General features: G+C 47.8%; 1 protein-coding gene across 3 annotated transcripts in view; it reads right to left on the bottom strand.

Annotated features, from left to right (window-relative positions):
- Positions 1-23,351, bottom strand: part of LOC100871278 (uncharacterized) — a 208,305-nt gene that overhangs the window by 138,559 nt on the left and 46,395 nt on the right. For 2 of the 3 annotated variants that reach the window (XM_086907432.1, XM_086907433.1), the window contains exon 2: positions 11,374-11,463. The exons of the other annotated variant lie outside the window; for it this stretch is intronic. In XM_086907432.1, the coding sequence (XP_086763558.1) occupies positions 11,374-11,463 (90 nt within the window). The remainder of the gene's footprint in view (positions 1-11,373; positions 11,464-23,351) is intronic. 3 annotated transcript variants of the gene reach the window in all.

Raw genomic sequence — 23,351 nt, 5'->3', positions numbered from 1 at the left:
ACGAGCGTTGTGTACGAGGGTTGATAAATCGAGCTGGCATCCATCGATCCATCAGCCCGATTCCCATCCCACCGAGATGATTAAGCGATATCATCGCTGGATATCGTATGGAAATAGATTTCCGACGCAGAAAAAGAGGAGAGAGAGAGAGAGAGAGAGAGAAAAGTCGTAAAAAATCGGCGGACCAGCCGATGCACGCGACATCGCGAAGAAAGCGTGATCAATGAACCCGATCGTTGTTTAATAACCCGGCCTTATACGCAGCCCCCGGTCGTCGAAACGGCTGGGGGAATCGATGCGATCGTTCACGAGCGATTAAAATATCATCAGGACGGATTGGATTGATACCAAAGTATAGAAAAAAGAGAGAGAGAGAGAAGTAAGAGAAGAAGTTTATCCACACATCGTGGTGAAATGATGAAATGGAAAAATAAATAGACGCGTCAAAAAATCTCCCGCTCTTCCCCCTCCCCGTTGAATAATCTCGTTAAAGAAGCGGGAATCGACGGGTGTAATAATAACCGGTCACGCGACGAAGGTTGATTAATTACACGCGAGGAAAACGTCCTCCTCGCGGGGATCGCGCGTTTCTGAATTATCCGTCCAATTATCGTCAACTGGCCTCGTCTCGTAGACGCGGCGTAAGGCGGCGTGTAATCGGTAATTGGGTAGGGGCCGGTAGAACGCTAATCAAAAGTCGAACGAGAGAAGATCACTCTTCTAAAAGTAACGTAATTACACGTCGCGGTATCGTTCCAGGCCAGAAATAGAGAGAGCTCGAGGCAGTGGGAGGAGATTGGAGAGAAACGGGTTACGCGTAAAACTCCTTCTCTCCCGGGGAGAAGAGGTCCGTTCGGTTGACATTCAAATGTACCGTACGATCCGGTGGCCAGGAAGAGTGCCTGTTCGAAAATCGCGAAAAGAGCGGTAATCGTGGGAGGAGGAAATACACGATTTATCCACGCGTGCGAGAGGAAGGGATCGAAGGTTTTTGCAAAAGATGGCGCCGGTGGTGTGGCACGGGTCGGCAGGTTGGCGGCGATATCCTGAGAAAAGCCGATTAAAACGGCCACGCATCGCCGTTTTTCACTCGGCCGGTGTCGGCGCAGAAAGAGTTGGGGATCCTGTATAAGGAAGCCCATCCGACTCCGTGCGGACAATGAGCGTGTGCCGCACTGGAAATGACATTTGAGCGCGTACAGAGAGAGAGAGGGGGAGCGAATAAGAAGTATCGGCTCGTTATTGCTACCCGGTGTACCCGGGAGAATGTTTAAAGATCGTCACTTTTGTCGGCCGCCGCCAACGTTTATTCGATATTCGCCTCTGCCCTCCGTCTAATAGGAGTAACAAGTTCAAAGTTGGCGGGCATCGAGGAATTCAATTATAATAATCCTTAGCTTAGCTCAACGATCGAGTGAACGATCGCGTCCGCGAATCGGGTTCGAAGAAACGGATAGCAATTGTGGATAGCGCTTGTCTTAATTAATCTTATCATCGATTTGGGCTCGATCTTTATCGAAAATCCTTATTAAATCTCGAGGAGTCTCTAGAACTTTTAGGAGGAAATTAGGAGGATCAAAAATCGGGGATCGTTATCCGAACGATTGAAATAGTTAGCTACGTTTCTTTCGAGATGATCGATGTGCAACGAAGATTAATTCGACGATAAGAGAACGAGGGATTCCGTTTACATTCTGTCCCCACCATCGAGGAGGTGCAGGGATAACGCAAGGCTATTTATTCTAATGAATTCCACCGCGTCGTTCTTCGTCGTTCCTCCGACTCTCGATATTTATTATTATCTAGGCCCGATTGTCGCCTGGCCAATAGATCCGCCAATATTATTTTAAAAGCGTTGGAGGGAGTTGAAGTACGCGCGCGCGACTCGATAGAGTCGAAGGAAGCGATGGTCGGACGAGCGGCGAACAGACGTCGATCGTGTTAACTCGGAGGAAAAACTTGTCCGAGCGAAACGAGCCGGGAGAAAGAAAATCGTAAGAAATCGAGTTTTCAAACGCGTTATTCCTCCTATGCAGCCAACTCCGCGGCGGCGAGCTATAAAAATACTGTTTCCATCGAGATATACCGTTAACGACGTAACAGCGCCACACTTCTTTTCACCGAGTCGCAAACTCGAATATCTCGTAAAGAACGAGGCGCGAAATATTCGCGTACGTTCCTCTCCTCCGAGCTGAAAGCTTTTCAACCGCTTCCTTCTCGTTTAAAATCGTAATAGAGAGAGAGAGGAGAGAGAGAGAGAGAGAAATTAAAAACAACTTTCTGTCATTTTCTTCCCTTCTCAGGAGAAAGAGAGATAGAGAGAGAAACTTGAGAGCAAACGTATCGAGAATCGTAATCCTTCCGTGAACGAGAATAAATTAGCCGTAATGATCGGCTTTTGTCGACAACGAGGCTCGTTGTAGAAAAAAAGAAAGAAAAAAAAAAAAAAATCACCAATCAAGGAATATCCGTGCAACGATATTCTGGCAAAGTACTTGGAAGAAAGGACGAGTGGTGAAACAAGTGGCGAGAGAGAGAGAAAGAGAGTTGTTCCTATAATCATAGGAACAAGGGCGGGATATGTGCTCGACCTCCGGTTCCCCTTTTATTTACGAGGCACGCAGGCACCGGTTCGGGAACGTTTTAACGAACGAACGGTTCTCTTTTATAACACCGGCCCGTCCTACAAATTAAGTGCCTTTCTTTCGATAGTAAACGTCCATCTGTAATTTAGAGATTTAGAAATTGTTCCCATCTCGGTGCTACCGCGAACCGGATGGAACTTGGCCACCGATAATCAACTCCTCCTCCTTCTCGATCGATCGTGCCCGATTACGATTCGTCGTTTTTTACATCTCCGTTCGTTCCATTGTAAGCAATAACGTTTCGTCGAGATAAGTGGCGCTCGGCTACTCGTGTTAAGTGGAAGAGAAAAAAAGCTAAGAGAAATCAATTATAAAAAAAAAAAAAATGGATACACGGAACAGACGAGCACTCAATTTTCCTCCGACTGCGCACCTGATATCGAAAAGAGGAGGGGGGCATCGACATAAACGGCCAAGATACGGCGAAACTGACAAATAACCGTACCGATTCGATCCACTCGATTAATTAACTCGAGGATCGATCGTGGAAACCTCGATCGTTTCTTTTTTCTTTTTTTTTATTTTTTTCTTTTTACGCTTACGTCGAAGGGGATATATCGCGTCCCGTCGAGATCGATCGAGAACGTTTCACGTAGGGAGAGACAGGAGAAGAAGAAGAAGGAGGAAGAAGGAGATAGGATCTGGGGAAACAGGTGACAGCGGCGGATCCCTCTACGATTCTCTCCCCCTCCCCAGGAATCGGCCTAGCTACCGGTGAGATACCGAAAGTCGGGTATCGCGCGGTTCGTTATCTCATCTAACGACGGTGGCCGGTCGTTACGTGATCATTACCGTGGCCACCGGGTCATTGCCATCGGTTAGATCCGAATGATAGCGTGCCGATCGGGGCTCAATTAAAAGCGTAGCGGCAGGCCACGATCGGGAAAGGAAGAAGAAAATTAGATAGATGGACGGACGGACGGGTAGACTACCGCCTACGTCGATGCACCTTCGCACGAATCTCAAGCGATCGTTTTCGCTCGAGGGGAACAGATCGTGACAGTTTTCGCGGCTGTGAGATTCGTGAGAGAAATATGGTTGAGAGAGGATTATGAGAGATAGAAAGCCTCGTGTGTTTTCTCCAAATAGAAACGGGAAGCTTCTACCATGGCCTTTCTATCTCTCTTCCTTTTTTCCTACCAGGTTTCGTGGAGAAACGTGGTAAAACTTGGTCGATCGAGAGAAATTATTTGACGCCCAACCTCTTTTTCGGATTATCGGTATTCGATACCCGGTTGGGGAGGATCGTTGGAGCGGAATTAAAAGGAAACGGGAGTAGGTAGGGAAACTAAACTAGGGATAGTCGAGATTCGAGTCGTTTCTCGAGCGTGCGCGACTGTCCATCACCTAATTTGAGGATCGATCGTCGGGGAGGATTGGAGGAGGTAATTGCAGGTTTGTCGGGAGATCCCGCGTTCGAGGTCGGATAAACGCACGGATGAATCGGAGATCCATCGCGTCCACGTTTAATCGAACGATGATATTTAATTACAGAGGGCGGAATACACCTTGGTTGGTGATTAATCGATGGACGGGAGAAAGGTCGTCGAGATTTTCGGAGGATTCCGATGCGATCGATCGGCTCGAGTTTTTCGAGCGCGGCGAATCGTCACGGGATTTCGCCGAAACCCGCGAAGGAACGACGAGAAAACTCGTCGAGGATTTCGTTCGTCGGAGCCGAATGAACGAACAGCTTGGTGAATAATTAAGTAAAAGTAACTGTAAAAGAACGATTTAAAATCCATTCAACGGCATTCTTTTCCACTCTCGTCACTCGTCGTTTCCCAATTTTTCCAATTCACCGAGCGTAAAATATCCAACCTCGCGGCCAACACCCGATCATCTATCAAAATTTTGTAATAACGAGCTGGATCGAAAAACAAAAAAAGAGAGGGGGGGGAGAAAAAAGAACGATAACGAATTTACAAATTGTGCAAATAACAGCCACCAAACTCTGGACGTTCGTCGTTGGACGCGATGTAACCGAAGGAGGAGAGATTGGCTCGGCTTGCTTGGGAGGAACGAGACCGAAAGTGCAGACACGATCGCATTATAAATAGAACCACCTGTGCGTAACCGTGCGATTTCTAAGCACGGCGCACCGCTCCATGTAAATCCGCCGGGAGCGACGTTTCTGCGAACGAGACGAGTGCAATGACGCGTGTTCGCCACGCGGGGGGTACCTCCGATGATGGATAATAAATCACATTCGATTCGTCTGGGTACATCGATCGGTACAGTTTCGAAAAGGGGGGGAGGGAAAAAAAAAAGAAAAAAAAAGGGAAAAAAGAACGAAACGAGGAGGAATGATTACGCTCGGTGCAAAGGCGAATTCTTGGATTCGCTTGGAGCTCTCGAGTCTCGTTAAGACGATGATGTATATAAAGATCGGTCGATGGAAATTGTGAAACCGGTTACTCGCGCCACGTTCCTTTTCTCTCTCTCCCTCTCTCTCTCTCTCTCTCTCTCTCTCTCTTCTCTCTCTAATTGGAATGTTACGTTATTTACCCATCGTCTCTTTTCACGAGATTCGTATTGCTCGAGATAAATTATCGTAATTATGCCTCGATATCCTCCATAATGTCACGTAACTTGAAGCGTCTCGGTATTTTTTTTCTTCCTTCTCTTTTTCCCTTTCCTCTATCTCGTTATCGCTTACTTAATCGAGATTCGTAATAATTCGAGAATAATTTTTGAAATCCAACAGAGTTTCGGAAAAGATTCCAAATTCTATTCTTCTTTTCTTCCCTCCTCCTTCTTCGTTCTTCTTCTTCTTCTTCTTCTTCTTCTTCTTCTTCTTGTTTCGAAGGAAAGATACAGATCGTTGAACCGTGGAGAGACAAGGCTGGAAAGAGACTCGAGGCTGGCGCGGCGCAAGGTGGCGCGTGATTTAGCGAGGAAACGCAATAAAAGCCGAGGCAATGAAAGAAGATGACACGCGGTCAACACTCGCGGCGCCTTCTATCCGTTCGCGGCTTAGCTCGTACGGTACTCTCGACAATCAGCGGCGGCAGATGTTACGACTGTGAGCTAGGCTGCAAGCGACTGACTCGACATATTTCGTCGGGGCGTGAAAAAATGCCGTTTTATGCCCGCCACTCTTCCTTCCTCTTCCTCGTGGTAACGAGCGGTTGGGCCGCGAACCGGCACGAATCTTCTCCCGATCGAATTCACCGAGAAAAACGAGGGAGGATGAAGGATAAGCCCGAGAGTATTCGTCGAGCATCTTCCAAGAGTATCGAAGATTATCGATCGAATTGCATGCGACGAGGAAGAAGAAGAGGAAAGAAAAAGAAGAAGAGAGTTTGGTTTCTAAATTAATTCTAAAAATTGTACAATCTTCCAATCTCGTTTCGTTTAGGAATATTTATAACAGCCAAGTTCGTGAGATTTTATAGGTGCGAGTGAAAAATGTTTGATTAGAAGATAGAAAGTTGGGTGTGACTGAAGAGCACTTGAAATTAGCGTCTGAACGGAGAATGTGACCACGCAAGTTTTTGAGTGGACGTGACCATGAAGTTTTCTAGGAATCTCTCCTCGCGTGACTTAAGACTTTGAGAGAATCGGGGAGGAGAGACGAAGACAATTTGATCGTCGCCGTGAATTTTTTTTCCTCTCTCTTTTCTTTCTTTTTTCTTATTTTTTTTAACAAACCACTATTCTTAAACGCATCTTCCCGACGCGTTCTCTTTAGAAAATATCCGTCGACTTATCGATATTCTTAAACCAAAAAGAAAAAAAAAAAAAAAAAAAAAAAAAGGAAAAAGAAAAGACACTACGCGAGTATTCTGGAACCGGACGTACACAAACGACGTACTGGGAGAAAGAGTGTATAGCATCGGTGTGGCCACACCTCGCGGGCTCGACTGCTCGTTGCGGCAAACCTGGTCGACATGTAAATTCGTAAGACGTAAAACTCGAAGCGACGAGTCGGTGCGCCAAGAAGAATGCGTCGGTGCGAAGCTCGAGGAAACCGGGGGCGGGGGAGGGAGGAGGTCTCCAAGCATCGATTAAAATGCCATTGGCGAAAACCTCTTCGGTGGACCTCTAAAACGTGCACTCGTTCGAACCTCGTTCGAATTCCAAAATATTCCCTCCTTTCGCGTTCTGGGAGGAATCACGTCGAAACATTCTCTCTCGCGTTTCGTCTCTCGCGATTTTTCAATCGACGAACGTCCTCTTCTCGCACACGGGAGAAGGGAAAAAGAAGGATTTCCTCCGATTAGAAATTGGCGAACGGCAGTTTGCAGGCGAGTGGCACGTTTCGCGCGTCCGTCGAACATATTACCCTTCCCGTTATCGCGGCCGGCATGCTGGTCGGATCCGTTGGAGCTGGATGATGCATCGTGAGCATCATGCAAACGCTTTCGAAGCGCGCCTCACCGGCGCACAGAGACGGCGGCGCACCGACAATAGATATTCCGCAACGCCCACGTTAGCGGGAGACAAAGGCCTGAATGGCCGGCAGATGCACGGCCCGCGCCGACGTAATGCACCGACGTCCGTCGATTTAGAACGCGACGATGCGCCATACGTACGTACGTACTTCGTTTATTCGTTATTCGTGACGAAGGTGCGGTACGTAACCGGCCAAGCGTACGCGTTTCCCATCTCTATCCTATCTATCTAAACTCAAACTCCGTCTCGCAGCCGGAGAGTTTGTGAGAAAATCTTCTTCCCTTCGTTCTTTCTCTTCCCTTTATCGATCCAACAGCCCTATGGATCGTCTCGATGGTCGTCGGTTAAGCGAGAAAAATAAACGTCGAACTCGACTCGCAACGAGCTTGCGAGAAAATCTTTTTTCCTTTGTCGATCGATTTTATCCTCGCGATCCAGTAGCCTTGGATCGTCTCGATCGGATAAGATGAAGGTTGAAAAAAGAAAAAACGGGAGAAAAATAGGCGTCAAATTCCAACTCGACTCGCAACGAGCTTGCGAGAAAATCTTTTTTCCTTTGTCGATCGATTTAATCCTCGCGATCCAAGAGCCCTGGATCGTCTCGTTCGACGTTAAGGTGAAGGGAAAAAGAAAAAAAAAAAAAAAAAAGAAAAATAGGCGCGTCGTAACGAGTTTCGAAATAAGTAACACGAGAGTGAGGAAAAGAAAGGTAAGAATTTCGAATAGCCGTTGCTGCGGGTACGACGGTGTTGTGAGGCTAGCTGTAACTTGCCAGGCAAGCGCGCACGTACGTACGCTCGAGGTTACGTAATTCGGAGAAGAGCACGCGGACGGAGAGGAGCGACCGGTGACGACACCTTCTTCGGAGAGAAGCCTCGAGATCCGGGAGTGTCCACTTGACTGGGAGGTAGCCCAGCCCAGCCCACGTTCCCAACACCATACCGGATCCGTGGAGATACGATTCGATCGTGCACACGCTTCGGTTCGTTTTCACGCCACGTACGCGCTACGTACGCTTCTCAATTATCGATCGAATTATGAAACGATAAAGTTTCGACGGACGAAAAATTTTAAATTCGATCGCGTTCGATATCGCGTTTTTTTTACCCAGATTCGATCGAAATTAGAAACGAGACGAGAGATATCGGAGGCATCGTTCGCCACCTGTGAACTCCTCCTCCTTCGTCCATCTCCTGCACCTGTCCCAGTTTCCATATTTCCGTATTAAATTCCAGCTTGGTCTCGAGTTGCGGAATCGCTATTCCCTCGGGATCGTACATCTCCATCTGCCGAGTCCTAAGACGAATCCTTAATTAACACCCGTGTTGCGGCTCTCTTGTCCCAACCGAAAATCCCACGGCGAATCCGTGAAACGAAGAGGGTAGCAATAGCGTTGTTCCACCACGTTGTCGGTTACTACTACCACGTGTCGGTTTTATCGGGCTACGAGCCGCGTACGGTCGTTAAATCACTCGAATCCGGCAATATATTCGAGCATCAACGTATCTCTAACGAGCGTATCCCCTATCGTCCGGTTGGGATCGGCCGAAGGAAAATCCGACGAGCAATCAAACGACGAAAGATTCCACGGCTACCAAGCGGAGGCGACGAGAGGCGACGAGGCACGGCCGGCCATGTGGAATCCACGACCACTATCGGAAGCGATCGCGAAATCTTCGGGCAATAATTCACCCCCTTCCGCCCCCTCGGCTCTTGTCCGTGGTCAGAGGGCCCCCGTTCGACAGCGATGTTCTCGTAGACTCGGGCAGAAGACCACGGCATCGTTGAACGGTTAATGCTCGCATAATACGTGCACGGCACGGCAGCCGCGAGGGGAGGGGCGGGCGGGTATTGTTACTAGTTTACGTACCGTTATTTTCTTCCCGTTGACAGAAATTCCTCGGAGCGCAAAGGTGAGCGGCGCTATCCGGCCGATCTCCAACCATTTTTCCACGAAAAATCCTCTCCGTTCTTCGCCGCGCGAAATTTCGCCCGAAACATCGAGTGAAACATCGAGAGAGAGAGAGAGAGAGTAAAATTAAAAACGTTCGTTCGTTCGTCGATTAAAATCTCGGAGAAAAGGAAGGAACGCTGAAGGAACGTCCAATGTTTACGCTTACGATTATGCGGTGGCTGGCGAACTCGAGTTTACCCGGTCGCGAGAGGATAGAGAGGTCGAGATTGGTTCCGATTGGAGCCGTGTGGCTGCGCCGAGTTATAGAAGGGTTGGCCGGCTTCGGCCCAGCCATCGATCCTCGGCTACCGGCTTCTGCCCGTTAATGAGTCATGTTTAATTGGCGTGGGAAGCCCGCGGCTACGTCCACGTAACGGAATTGAACTGTACCCGCGATGCAACACCGTGTGTTACGACCAGGCAAATATACACACGACCACCGTTGACCCCCTCTCCCTCTCATCCCTTACACTCCGACACGGCGAATAACGAAACGGAACGAAGAAAGAATCGTTAATGAGAAGCGAATCGAATCGATCACGAGTTCTCTCTCTCTCTCTCTCTCTCTCTCTTCCAATCTCTAAACTCGAGAATCTCGGCCGCTGCTCGGTATCATCGGTATACAGGTGTATATCGGCGCATATTCCACGCACGGATGGCCTGGATGCTGCCTCCTTTCACGGAGAAGAAGAAGAAGAAGAGAAAGAAGAAGAAGAAGAAGAAGAAGAAGAAGCCACAGTTTTACAGCTACCTCGACGACAGGCCAGCCAACCAGCCAGCCAGCCAGCCAGCCAGCCATTCACCATCAAATCGCGATTTCTCAGGCAACGAGGATTTAACGCGAGACGTTCACGGGGCCTCCGCTGTACGTGTAGGACAAGCACGCGGGTTAGAAACGTTGTCGCCGCGGCAGATGGTACGCGACAGCCCGTTTCAAACGATCACTGTTACCACGAATGCTTCCCGACCACGAGGCTCCACAACCAACTTATACCGGTATGCAAATAAACGGAGGAGTGGACGCGTTTAAAAAACGCACAATGCGCCTGCCTGCCACGATACGCGCGTGCTACTCGTCCCCCATTGTCTCCCAGTCTAATCACGCGCGTTTTACGAGCCACCGGTTAGACGGACGCGTATTATTATTACAGCGTCCCGGTGCTACCTTTTGCGAGAACGCGGTATTCCCCACCTATATATATATATATATATATATATATTATACGCATACCGACACGAGTCACACCCATCACGAGCGACCCTGTGGGTGGCGCCATTCGTACGTACGAATAAGCCCATCATCCTCCTTCGCGCTTATTACTCGCTCTCGCCTATCAATATTCTACCTCTCTCGCGTATAATGCGCTCTTCCACCCCCCTCTGGTAATCTAACCCCCCTCCCCGAGGCGATTTTCCATAACGACGCTTTAGATCAACGGAAATAATTCCCTTTGATTCGAGGACTCGTTAAATTCCACCCTTACCTTATCGCCCCGGGTATATAGTACTCCTCTCGTGGTGTTCTCCTCGGTGGAGACGAGGGATACAGGCTCGATGAGCGATTCTTTTTGTATCGATATCCCTCTCGTGGGACGAAACTTCGTTTCCAATCCCTCGACAGGAGAGAAAAAAGGGGACGGGACGAAATTGGCGCAAGAAAGCGTCGAGGTATCCCGGTTCGAAGCGAGGTTCATTGGCGCGCTCCAAGTCCTTGTACGATCACCTTGTACCTAAATCGACACCTCGACTCGCGATTGCGCGCCGCTAATCGTCCTTCCGGGAGTGACGTGCCGACATACCGCGTTTCTTGCCGCGCACAACCCTGACGTAGCCCTGTTAGCAGCCCACACACACACACACACACACACACACATATATAAGTATGTTGATGTTGGTGTTGCCGACACACGAGGCCGGCATTCACGATTCGGGTGCCATCACGTAGCGAGCGGAGTCGAGCGGATTTCCATTCGCGGCCAATCGACACGCGCTTCCCGCGATTCGATCGACGCCAACCTCCTCCTCCTCCTCCTCCTCCTCTTTCAGCAGCGTAAACAAATGGAGATACCGGGTGGAAAAAAATTGGCGGCCGTCGTGGGAAGGTCGAGGTACGACGTGGCTACGGCGTGATGGAGAGAGAGAGAGAGAGATTCGTATCGGAATTGAGAGGATTTCTCGAGATAAAGCAAAAATCACTTAGGTTCGAGTTGAATTACGACGATGAGTAAAACGTTTGATAAATTTAATAAACGTTGATTAATTCGATTCACCATTATCCATCCCCTTTTGTCGATTGTCGTTTGCTCGAGGTTTGGGAATGCGAAATGATGGGAGGTAAGGATGATGGGAGGAATGTAGGAAGAAAAGGCGACGTACCTCCCTAGACGTTGGTGCCCCCAGGACGCAGGGGCTGTCCGGGCGGCGGGGCGCGCTGGCCCACCGCTTGCTCGAGAGCTCGCTCTCATCCTGAAACAATAAACGTGACCTGTAATTAGACAAAACGAAGGTATAAAGGTGATAGGCGGTCAGCCGGTTGATGAGACGCTATTATATACGTCCAATCGTAATGGGCCCCGTTGGAAACGCCAAATTGCTCCTCGCAGAAAATTAGCCCTACGGGAGAACAATGGAAGGAAGGAGGGAGGTTACGATCGTAATCCTCGCCCTACGAAAATCTCGCAATTTTGCCACTTCATACTCGCTGAATCGCGAATACGTTGCATTAAAATTCGATCAAAGACGAGCAAAATTTCGTCCTTTTTGCGCGACAGAAGCGGAAAACCTTTTTATCGAGACAAAAGGTATTTCAATAAAATGCCAACCGATAAACCAACTTCCGTTAGACAGACACATCCAACGCGGAGATAAAATTTTTTATCGTTCCATCAGCGTAACGAGTGTAAAAATCGCAACGCGCATTCCGTTCGGTTTTACGACTACGTGATATTTTCCTTCCTTTTTATCTTCCCCTCCCCGTCCGTTTGGAAAAACTTTCCTCGTCGTCGTCGTCGTAGTAGTAGTTGAAGCGCGAATACAATCTCGAATATAAACGGGGGGGCTCACCGATGGAAACGCGAGTGTTGCCGCTCGTGTCGGGCGCAATTTTCCGGCGGCGCCGACGCGAATCGATGCGAACACCTCGCGGAGAATTGCATTCTGCGACACGATTAAGCGACTCGGCGGCGTGGCGGCGGCCAGGAAACAGCAGGGGCGCTCTAATGGATCAATTATACCAGTCATTTCGAGTGGAAACGAAAGAAAAGGTCGGCGCGGAACGGTGATAGGCCCCTCGTGGAATAATTAAGATGGCATCTCGACGGTGTCAACGTTAAATCGCTTCTTCGAAGCGAATTCCCAAACGCGAGAAATATATGTGTGTGTGTGTGTGCGTGCGTGTGTGTGTACACAGAGATTGCGCAAATTTTTCTGTCGCGTAGATGGAACATCGATCGACAAGGTTCGCCTATTTCGATCGGGTAAATCGAGTCGATCGATAGTCGTTCGAATTTTCCTTCACGTCCCATCCTCTCGCTTTCTCCCGCTCGTTCACCGATCGAAACGGTGTACACATTTTACATTTATGACACGCGGATCTCTTAGAAATCTTACGTAAACTCGAGATCTAGAAGCGTGTACGGGCGTCGATAGATGTAAAGAAAATCGAGTGTTATCTTTTAACGATGCGCAACATCTCGAGAAGTCTACGTCCGTCTACCACGGATCGTTATTATCTGGGATACTGGAGGAGGAGGAACAACGTCGTGAGATAACGTCGTTGCGCAACTCTCCTCCCTGCAATCCCTCCCCCCCCTCCTCCCATAAAATTAAGTAAAACGTCAGAAATTAGGTAAACGGCTTTCTTTACGTAACGAATGCGAGAATCAAATTGATCGATCTTATCTCATGGACGATATAACCCGTCGTGGCGTTTCGATCCTTCGCCATGGACGATCCTTCGTTGAACTCAGGATTCGTCCTTCCACAGGCCAATGGGCGAGAACGCGCGTATTCTTCTTCGATGCGTTATTATCCTCTTGTTGTTGTTATTATTATTATCATCATTATCATTATTATTACATATTGCATTATTACGTATTGGCCAGTTGGAACGGTAACCTCGCCGTTACGTTTACTTTCGCCGCTAGATTTCTCCCGTATTTTCCGTAATGCGGCGAGATTGCGGCTTGAAATTGAATCGGCTCCTTTGGACACGGATATTAACGATCCAAATATAGCCGGCGCTCGTGCTCCACAACAAATCGATTATATCCACCACCACTTCCCGATATATCCATATATCGGGAAGAACTTCGGCTCGGTTATTGTATCGCGAGAATCGATAAAATTCATAATTTCATCAGCGTTACACCCTCCGAATACGAAATTCGACGTCAACCCGATAACTCGATTGAATGCAAACGAGCTCTCCGTAAGAAAAAAGGGAAACGAAACCGTTGCAGGAAAATTCGTATTAATTAACGAGCGCTCGAGAGAGGCCACTCTTAATTATTATGAACTACACGCCGTTTAACAAACCGATCGCGCTCCGTTTTCCCACGCAACGCGCGTTTAATGCCGATCGACAGAGAGAGAGAGAGAGTGGAGACAAAAGCGAGGATACCACTCTGGTCGTCTCCTCTGTCAGCCCCTGTGGGTGGGTGCGAGAGGCAGCCAGTTCGAAATAACGTATGAAATCATCGACGTACGCGAGATTGCCGCGAGAGGCCGTTCTCCGTATGCAGCTGGCGGCAATAAGGAGGTGAAACGGTTGCGTAACGGAACGGGCATTAGCGGAATATTTATAACATTAATCGTGGAACCGGGCTGATTACCGCCAGAGAGCTCTCCAACGGACGCAATTCGAAAGGGCAATCCCCGTTAATCCCATCTCGCCCCCAATCTTCGCCCCTCCCCGATCATTCACGTTTTCGATTGTTGAAACCGATGTGGTCGCGATAGCGCACCTATATTTATATACATCCTCCGTGAAATTCGTCTTGTCGTAAATCTCCGCTCTCTCCAACTTCGTCTTCGAGGGAGAGAGAGAGAGAGAGAAGCTGGTTGATCAACTCGATTCTTTTCGAGGATTGTGAGGATCACGAATCAGGCACATACGTTCTTGGCATCATCGACTCAACGAATCGATCGGATTCGTGTCCGATTTTCGTCGCGGTTCGAAGAACAATCGGTGAAATGAGCAATTGTAAAATTTCACCCACCTCCTGCTCCTGCTGTACAGAAATATGGAATGCGAGGGGGACTACCGTGCGGCGAGCCGCGGCTCGTTGTTCGATGAGGGAAAACAATGGGGGGCTTGATTTACGAGGGCATTACCGACGACCCACGTACACGCTTAGATCTACATATTATACCAATATTCCCCCGTGTTTATTCTCGGCCGAGCTATCCCGTGCGGTACACGCACCACGTGATTCACGCGAGGTTCACGCGCATCATCTCTCGCAAAACGCCGCCAACGTTCGCAGGAATTCGTTCGCGGAAGCGTTTCCAACCCGTCGCTTTCCCCTCGTGTCACGACACCTCGATGCGCCCTCTTTCCCCTCTTTCCCATCTCGCCGCCCACGAGCAGACACGAGGATGATAAATCAGCCGGTATTAAAAGTATATATATATATATTGAAAAAGAAAGGAAAGGGGGGAAGCCATAAACGTTGCGTCGACACGTCGTGTCGAGGTCGCGAACTATTCCAAGGGAAGCAGCTCTCCCCTCGATTGTAAATCGTAGGATAAGAGGAGGGGATAGGATCATAGATCGATTGCCTCCAGCCGTGTTTCCAAACGTTTCGCGTGTTTAAATAATCGACTCGTCCCGATAATTACACTCGTCGAAACGATCTATGCTTTTCCTGCAATGCAAGACCGTGTGCGTGTATATTCTTCGATAGGGTTAGGCTAGAATTCTCTCTCTCTCATTTTTCGACGGTTAACTCGAGTCTCCTCCTTTCCGAGGATTGTTCGAGTGGGTGGGAGAGGACGACAAACCGGCCAATTTTAATAAATTTCGAAAGATCGGAATGGATCAAAGAGTGGCGCTTTTACTACGCGCTTACGGCGTGCGTCATCGTAAAAGATAATTAAAGCCCGTCGTTGCGCGCAAAGAGGGAGGAAAGAGGATCATCGATGGTTCGATTCTTTGTCTCGCCGAGCAGATCCGGAGGTGTAACATCCCAATTATCCAACCGCGGTTGCGTTACACATCGACGCGTCCCCTTTCCGCTTATTTCGAGCACGGTGAAGGAGGAGGAGGAGGAGCGGGTAATTAGACGACGATTCGAGCGTGCATATACGTACGCGTGCCGGGCCGACTTAATTACAAGTTTCGAAATCCGGAGATGGAGGAGGTAATTAATTTCGGGGGGAGCAAGCAAGGCTGTTAAAATCCTAGAGCGCATAGCTCCTTTTTCCCCTCTTTTCCTCTTTTTACCTCCTCGATCGATCGGGAAAGGGGGAGAAAAAAAAAAAAAAGATTTTTACGGGGGATCCCCACCACGGGGATTTTTTTCCCCCCTGGCACGCCGGGTGAAAGTTTGAGGCGGCCTCCTATTTGCGGACACGAAAGCGAGGGAGAGCAACCACGGATATACACCGCTGAAAAGGCAAATCTTTGCACGTAACGCAAATCATGCGGCGCGAGTGTGGCGGCACGTGTTGTCAGCGTGGCGTACGTACGTACGTACGTGTGTGCGTGTGTAATGGAAGCTGGCCGGCTCGCGCGATTACATAACGAGGGGATTTCAGTTTAAATATGGAAGCTGTCAATCTTCTCCCCCCGGCTGCACGCTGTAATTAATAATAATTGCCCGCTCTCTTTCCCGCTCCAGTTATTACCACCGTTTTGACGGCTGATTAGCGCCGCGTGCTCGCTCGAATCGATGAATTGAAAAAAGGAAAAGAAAGATGTTGATGAAATTTAACGAATCGGCCGTGAAACGATGTTGTCTCATGATTTCGTCTCCTTCCTTTTGATCGATCGACGCGTCGTCTTCTTTCGAACCGCTCGTTCGAAATCGGGCGAATTTTTTTTTTTTTTTTTAGTTCATTCCCTTTCTTTCGAAACACCTTTCGAGAAGGAGGAGAAGAAGAAGAAGAAGAAGAAGAAAAAGAACAAAGGAAAGGTGGCGGTAAAAGTTAACGTCGCGATTAAATGCAGATCTCGCGCGGCCGAGAGCGATCGCGACGGATCATGCAAGTAGAACACGGCACGTGTTGTCAGACTCGGTGTGTACGTGACCGTAGGTGTATTAAACTGCACGAGTTTCCTTCGATTACACCAGCGGAACGTGCTCGAAATAAATGTTAAAATCACGATCGGGCTCGTGTTAAATCGCGAGACGATCGTAACTCGAACCGATACCAGCCCAAACCATCCACGAGATTATCGCTCATCCCGGATGGGAATTCGACTTATCGCTTGCAGGAATCCTCGTTCGACAGAGACACCGTCGATCGCTATTTTCCAACAGATCGAAGAAAAATCGGTAATTCGATATCGATGAAAGCTACCGAGAATACGAGAAATAAAAAACGCGAGGATTGTCCGATTTAAGAATCCGCTTTTTAATCGGATCGGACAAAGCCAAATACATCACCGTGGACCACCTGTGACGAGAACCGCCTCGAGGCCAATCGTAAAATCCTCGAATCTATAAACGGGATATAAACGAGAACGAAAAAAAGGGGGGAGGGGAGGGGGAAAGGTTGGAGAGAAATCGATCGCTCAACGAGAAAAGTTTTTTAAACGGACCGAAGGGAGTCAAAATTCATTGTAATTCGGGTGTAAGACTTTTTACGACGAGCGCAACGGTAAAAATAATCGGAATGGCAATAATCGGCCGTTAAGAGAGTTTCGACGTTGCGTTCTTCGTTGAAACAAACAAGACGATGATAAATATACCGTACAAATATACCGTACTTCGTTACAAGCGCGGCGAGTAGCGATGCGATCCCATTTACAACATCATTTACATACGTTTTGACGTTTTCGCGGCCTCCTTTTGACGTTTAAATATCATCGGGCGAAACCTGTCCTTCCACACGAAAGTGGAATATCGAGAGAGAGAGAGAGAGAGAGAGAGAGAGAGAGGGGCTCGTCACGGTTCCTCTCGAACGACGTCTTAACTCTCGTCTCGGGGAAAAATAAGACAAAATAAGAACGGTTCGTTTAATCGTGCATAAAGATCGGTGGCGCCGTGAGACATCGCGAATCGAGCAGAAGATATTTTAACGAGACGATCGCAATTTCGTGATTGGGCGGAAACGAGAAGAGAGGAGAAGAAGAAGCGAGCTCGACAACAATTTTGTTACTTATTTACGCACGCGCTCGATATTCAACCGTGTTTTCCCCTTTATCCTTTCACGCTCCACATCGTAATTAGACGGATCGTGGGAGAGAAAAAAAAAAAAAAAAAAAAAAGGTGAGGATCAGACGGATTCAGGCGGTTGGATGGAGGAACTTTTCTTTTTTTTTTCGCGGCGTTTCCCGTAAAACAATGCACACCCACAGCGTCGATCGCGTTGGTGTAACAATGCGTGTTGGCGCCGCAAAGGTACAACGACGACGTATTCCGTGAGCCGGGGTCGGTTACGCTGAAACTTCATTGAAACCGCGAACAACAATGACTTTCTCCCGCGAGTCGAAAGGAGGAAGTAGTCGGAGGCCGGGTTACGACTGTTCGCTTCTCGTGACGCTTCTGTTCCCCGCGAGAAAGAAAGAAAGAAAAAAAGGAGAAAAGGAAAAATCAATTATTTATTTCGCGCAGACTAAACAGAGAGCCGACATCGTGGATAGTGAAAGGGATGGATGGATCGATGAAATTGCCAATCCCGGCCAGCACAGGCAGTGGCAACGATACTTCTTCGATATCTCTCTTCTTTCCTCCCCTTTTCCAACAACATCCGCTATTTATTATAAGAACGTTATACTCGAGTGAAGATAATTTCGTTCCCGTTCGATGAGAGTTTTTCAGAATTTTTAACAATTTCTCGTTACTCCTGACAACGAGGAATATGTAATTTCATGGTGGAGCTACGCTTACTCGTTTCACGCTCGGCAGAAAAGCTATCAAACATCGATCGAGTTGTCGCACGGTTGGGTGGCACGAGCCTACTCGCGGGCTTACGACACGCGGCCGGATAGGCTCGATAATTTATTATTGGCGGAGAAATGGAAGCCGCCGATCTATTAGCACCGCGGTTCGACAATAACAGCACCGGCCGTAAGTAACCTAAGTGGTTAAGTAACGTCAACCGCCTACGCCTTCTCACAGGTTCTTATATGCCCCCTCCTCCTCGATCGATCGCGACAAACCAAACCGGACCACACGAAAGCGAAATTCCGATGATCGATGAAGGAATTTATTAAGAGGATCGTCGATTACTTTCGCTTCGTCCCGTTTATAATCCGAATCGAAACGAGAATATTAATCTCGAAAACAGAGAAGAAACCGTATATATATATATATATACGGTTATTTTCGAATGGTTTACGCGCAATGCATGTATCTCTTCGTTTTATGAAAACTAGCCTAAGCTCGTTCCAAAATCCTCTAAAAATCGGATAATATCGCGGAGTGAGTTGAATTCGGGAGAAAGACGAGTGCCTGATTGTGCCTGAAAACGCAACTTCAGAAAGAAGGGAGAGAAATCGGCGGAAGAAATTTTCTCAACGTTTTCCCGGCGCACGTTTCTTCAAAACGTAAAATCACTGGGCGGAAGCGAGAGTAACATTTTCGCGGTTACGACTCGAAACGAGACTCGTATGGTTTATTGGCTTGTAAATCGCTTTTAATCGGTTTTTAACCATATTCGTGGCGGAAAAATTTCTCCTCCTCCTCCTTCATCTCGGCGAACGTGAAATTGGAAAGGAAGTGGCGACGAGGAATTTCGCAATCGGTGGATCGGATATATATATACAGAAGCGGTGAGATAAAGCGACGAGAGGGGGATCGGGTTTAAGAGCGGCGCCGTCAGGCCGCAAACGCGATTCGCCTCGCCGCGACGAACGTTTTGTCGCCGGTGATTGGCGTTTGAAAGAACAACCGCGTACAATGCAATTACCTTGGCCTTAACCGCCACGGACCCGACCGATAGCATTCGATCCCTAAGCCGGATAAATACGTGTATATCGCCCACCACGCATGCGAGTCACACACTTCCCAGACAGCCGATCGAGTTTTTCTTACCCTACCCCCCCCCCCTCTCCCATTTGCCTCCCGATATGTACTTGCGCCTGTTCGCGCCACCTTCGCTATCCCCCCGCTCATTTTTCGTATCGTCTATTTCGTACCCTTTCGAATCTCGTGATCCAAGCGAAGTAACGTCATCGATATCGAAACAGAAGTTTGAAGACTTCGAGAAACGATTCTCTCGTCGTTCCTCAAATTTTCTACATTTTGTACAACGTGTGAGAAAAGTTCGGTGGTACGGAACGATCGTAATTCTTCCCCTTTCGTTCCCTCGCATTCTCGACACGTAACGAATCCACGGTTTTTGCCTATTCCCCGGCGAATCCCTAACGAGCCACGAGATCGCATCTCGTTAAAGGGTCGTAGGTCATCCCCGTCCCGCGCCTCGCCCTACCTTTCGCGCCTTGCCAGCCCAACGAGCAGGCCGCGGGCAAAAATTCTTCTTCTCGGGATACCGTATATAGATACACAGGCTCTCTCCACAATTCTTTTCTTTCTTTTCCTTTCTCCAATTCTTTTCGATTTCTTCGAAAAATCCATAGGATGCGACGCATTTTACCCCTCGGCGGGGGTAAAATCGAAGGCAGAAGCACGCGCTTCTCGTAATTTCTTCTTCCCGAACGGATAAAGACACGGCTGCTTCCTTTTAAGGCGCAATCTTTAATGCCACTTGGAGGATACACACACACACGCGCACAGCGGGAGCGTGGGCGTTATTGCCTTTAACGCCGAATCGAGCCTCGTAAACGAACATCCCCGAGTCACGAATCCATGTCGTTTATTGGGCCAAAGTGGCGGTTCGGCCCACGCGTAATCGCCCGATACATTCAATTTCTCGCCGATCTAATTAGCCCCTCTCGATTCGACCTTCTTCTTATCTTCTTATCCACCTTCGCCATCTCGGATTGGAAAATTACAAAAATCGCGGGAACCCCGCCCGATTGAATCGTGTCGATTGATAAGAAAAAAATAACAACGACGATTTCGAAGGATGGAAAGAGTTAATTGCAACCGATCGTTAAATCGCGTAATAATAATAAATTCCTCTCTCTCGAGAGAGAGAGAGGATGTTCTTCTTTCTTCTACTCTCGGCGAGAGATTATTCGGAGGCCCCGCACGGTGTAACACCGAGTGAACTGATGACGGGTAAAATATGCGCGGGGACTGTCGTATTTTCACGTCCAGATATTTTATCGTGGTTCGTCGCGTCGTTTCCCCCGTTCCGCGATTAATTCGACCGGTCTGTCAACGATTTCGACGCGAGGGAGAAGGATTCCGAGATGGAACAATAAGGCTCTTCGTCGAACAAAGGATTCTCGAGAGGGGAAGGAAGGCGAGGAGGGATTGCTCGAGATTTACGGGTTACCGCGTAACGAAGGGGACTCATCAGCATCGGTAATGGCGGCATTAAGCCCCTCGGCCCTTTTGTGCTCGAGCCAGACTTCACGGCGAAGCGAACGCGGTCGATCAATTTAATTACTCGTTCGAATACCAGGCTCGAAACGCGTTCATCAGAACGAAACACCTCCAGCGAACGAAACAGATATTTCTTGGACAGGTTTGTACACGCTAAATCTTCTTCGAGTTGAAAATTGAAAAAGTTCGATCGGATCGCGCGAAATCGAGGGATGGGTCGAGTTCGAAGAATCGAATGGAAGGAGAGAGAGAGAGAGAGAGAGAGAGATGACGCATGGATTAATTTAAAAAAAAATGAAATAATTCCAATGGTTTTCGTTGTTTTTTTTTTTTTTTTTTTTTTTGGTTCGAGGAAACGAACGTTTCGATTAATTGCCTTTCAGATGATATCGAGTCTAATCGAGATAATGATGAAAGACGAACAGGGAAACGTCTACGATATACGTTTCGATTATTATATGCGCGGGTAACGAGAGGGAAGAGCGAGTAAACGACACGGAAAAGAACAATTTTACGTAACGCTCGTAAAAGGATTGAAAAGTTGGACAATATGAAGGTGAGTCGTGAAACGTCGATTCCGATTTCCCAAACGTAACGTTTCCAAGCAAGTTTTGCAACGCTCTTAAAAAAATTCAACCGGGATTTTTAATTATCCGTTAGCAAGATGGGACAAGGCGAAACACTTTTCCAACCGAAAAATTCCTTCGAATCGTCCGTGTATCAATTGCGAAAGAGAATTGGCAAACGGTATGGGAGCAGTGGCACACAGAAACGATGTTGTTTTACGATCCGAAGGCAACGAGAACATTACGACCGATGAGATCGGTGCTAGTCTTCCTTATAATTTTACGACCGTTGCACAATGATACGCGGTGAAAATTCGCGGCCTGTAGCGCGAATTAGCCTGTAATCACCTCATCAGTCGTATTCCCACAAGTCCCTGTTGCCTCGCTTACTTAAAACGCCAAGTACCATTGATTTAATACCGCGTAAAAAAAAAAAAAAAAAAAAAAAGGAAAGAAAAAAAGAAAAAGAAGAGAGAGAGAGAGAGAGAAGAAAAAAAAGGCGAAGAGATTACACGGATGCAATTTTCCCTGTGTTACGTGTGTAATCCCCTTAATCACCATCGGACTAATTATGTAACGAGAGGGTTTCTCACGTAACGAGAGGCGAATATTATTTGAAAGTCAAGAACTTGGACGAGTAGACGAATGTCTTGAAGGATGACAGTGAACAGTGAATAAATGTTGGAAAATAAATATAGACGTTTCGTAAAGGAGGAAAGAAAAAAAAAAAAACGTTTGAGAAAAGAGAAGAATTTTGTTCGAGCCTTAAGTCTTCCAACGACTCAACTTAACGAGCCGATCGTAAATCAAAATATTTCGCGAGACCTTTAATCTGGTTTAAGCGTCGCGAAACGTCTATTACAAATCGCGAATTGTAAAAAGAAAAGGGGGGAAAAAAAAGGGAAAAAATAAAAAGGAAAAAAAAAAATAACGATCAGAAGCATTTCCCCTCCGAGAGATCTGTGATACCGGCTTACGTGTACAATTATAAAGGAATTAAAGAAGGATTAGCGTTTCCGCGAGATCCGTGAGCGGGCATACATTTTTGCTTGTCGTGCGAAAACGAGCGCGTAAACGAGCGAACTAGAGGAATTAGTGGTGGACATCCGTGTCATAATTCCGATCCGATAACAAACGAGCTTATTATACCGGTCAATCGTTGCATTGTTCCCTCGTTTCTAACGACCTCCGCGTTTACATAACGCGCCAACTCTCTTACGTAACATTTTTACGTTATACGTGTATACACACACACACATATATATATATATATATATATATATTTCCCCACCCTCCCCTCCCCCCACTCGTAGCGCAACGATACGCGTGCTCGTAAACGTAACGAAATAATCGCCAAGATGGGACGAAAATGTCTCGCGTGTCCTAAAAACTATCGATTACGCCGTGGATTATCGATTTCTCGATCGTCGATGGACGACGACGAAGCGTCCGTCCGGCCACGCCTTTAAAAAAAAGAGAGAGAGAAATAAAAAGAGAAAGAGAGAGAAAAAAAAAGGAAAATGATTAGCACGGTATGCGAAACGAGATACCGGAATCGTTGGAATCCACGGGTCGTTCGCTCATGTCTCCTCGCATAATCGTATAATTAACAGGCGTATGCCGTTTCATTCGCTTTTAAACACGCGTCCCGTTTAATGGTTCGCGCGCTAAGGCGAATCACGAGGCACAATAACGCGCGCGGCTCGAAGAATGTAATTGCATCGTGATTTAATGAACGCCGTGTCGAGGTGGGGCGGCCGTAAAATACGTTTTAAGCGCGTTGAAGGATTATCGCGAAAGTGAGTCCGACCGATTACCTCCGGTATAAATTTGATCATCCGGTACGCCACGGTACCGGCTTTTAACGCTGCGATCCAAACCTCGAGGGAAAAAAAAGGAGGGAGAGAGGGAGGAGAGAAAGAACATTCTTTTAATTGCTCCGCGGGGATTTTCCATACGTCACCTCCACTCGATTTCTCCTCTTTTCTCTCTCTCTCTCTCTCTCTCTCTCTCTCTCTCTCTCTCTCTCTGTCGTTTCGCGATAACCGGTTTTATAATAGACGGCACGCAAATCCCGACGATCACGACCGTCCGTGTCGCGACGCTACGACTTATCAACAACGATAAACGCGCGGTAATTTAACGATCATCGAAAGTAACCGTTCCC

This window comes from Apis florea, unplaced genomic scaffold, assembly GCF_048593485.1.
Source record: "Apis florea isolate Af1SG1 unplaced genomic scaffold, ASM4859348v1 contig_2897_pilon, whole genome shotgun sequence".
Lineage (NCBI taxonomy): Eukaryota > Metazoa > Arthropoda > Insecta > Hymenoptera > Apidae > Apis > Apis florea.
The sequence above is the reverse complement of the archived record's forward strand: the minus strand, read 5'-3'. Positions and strand labels throughout refer to the sequence as shown.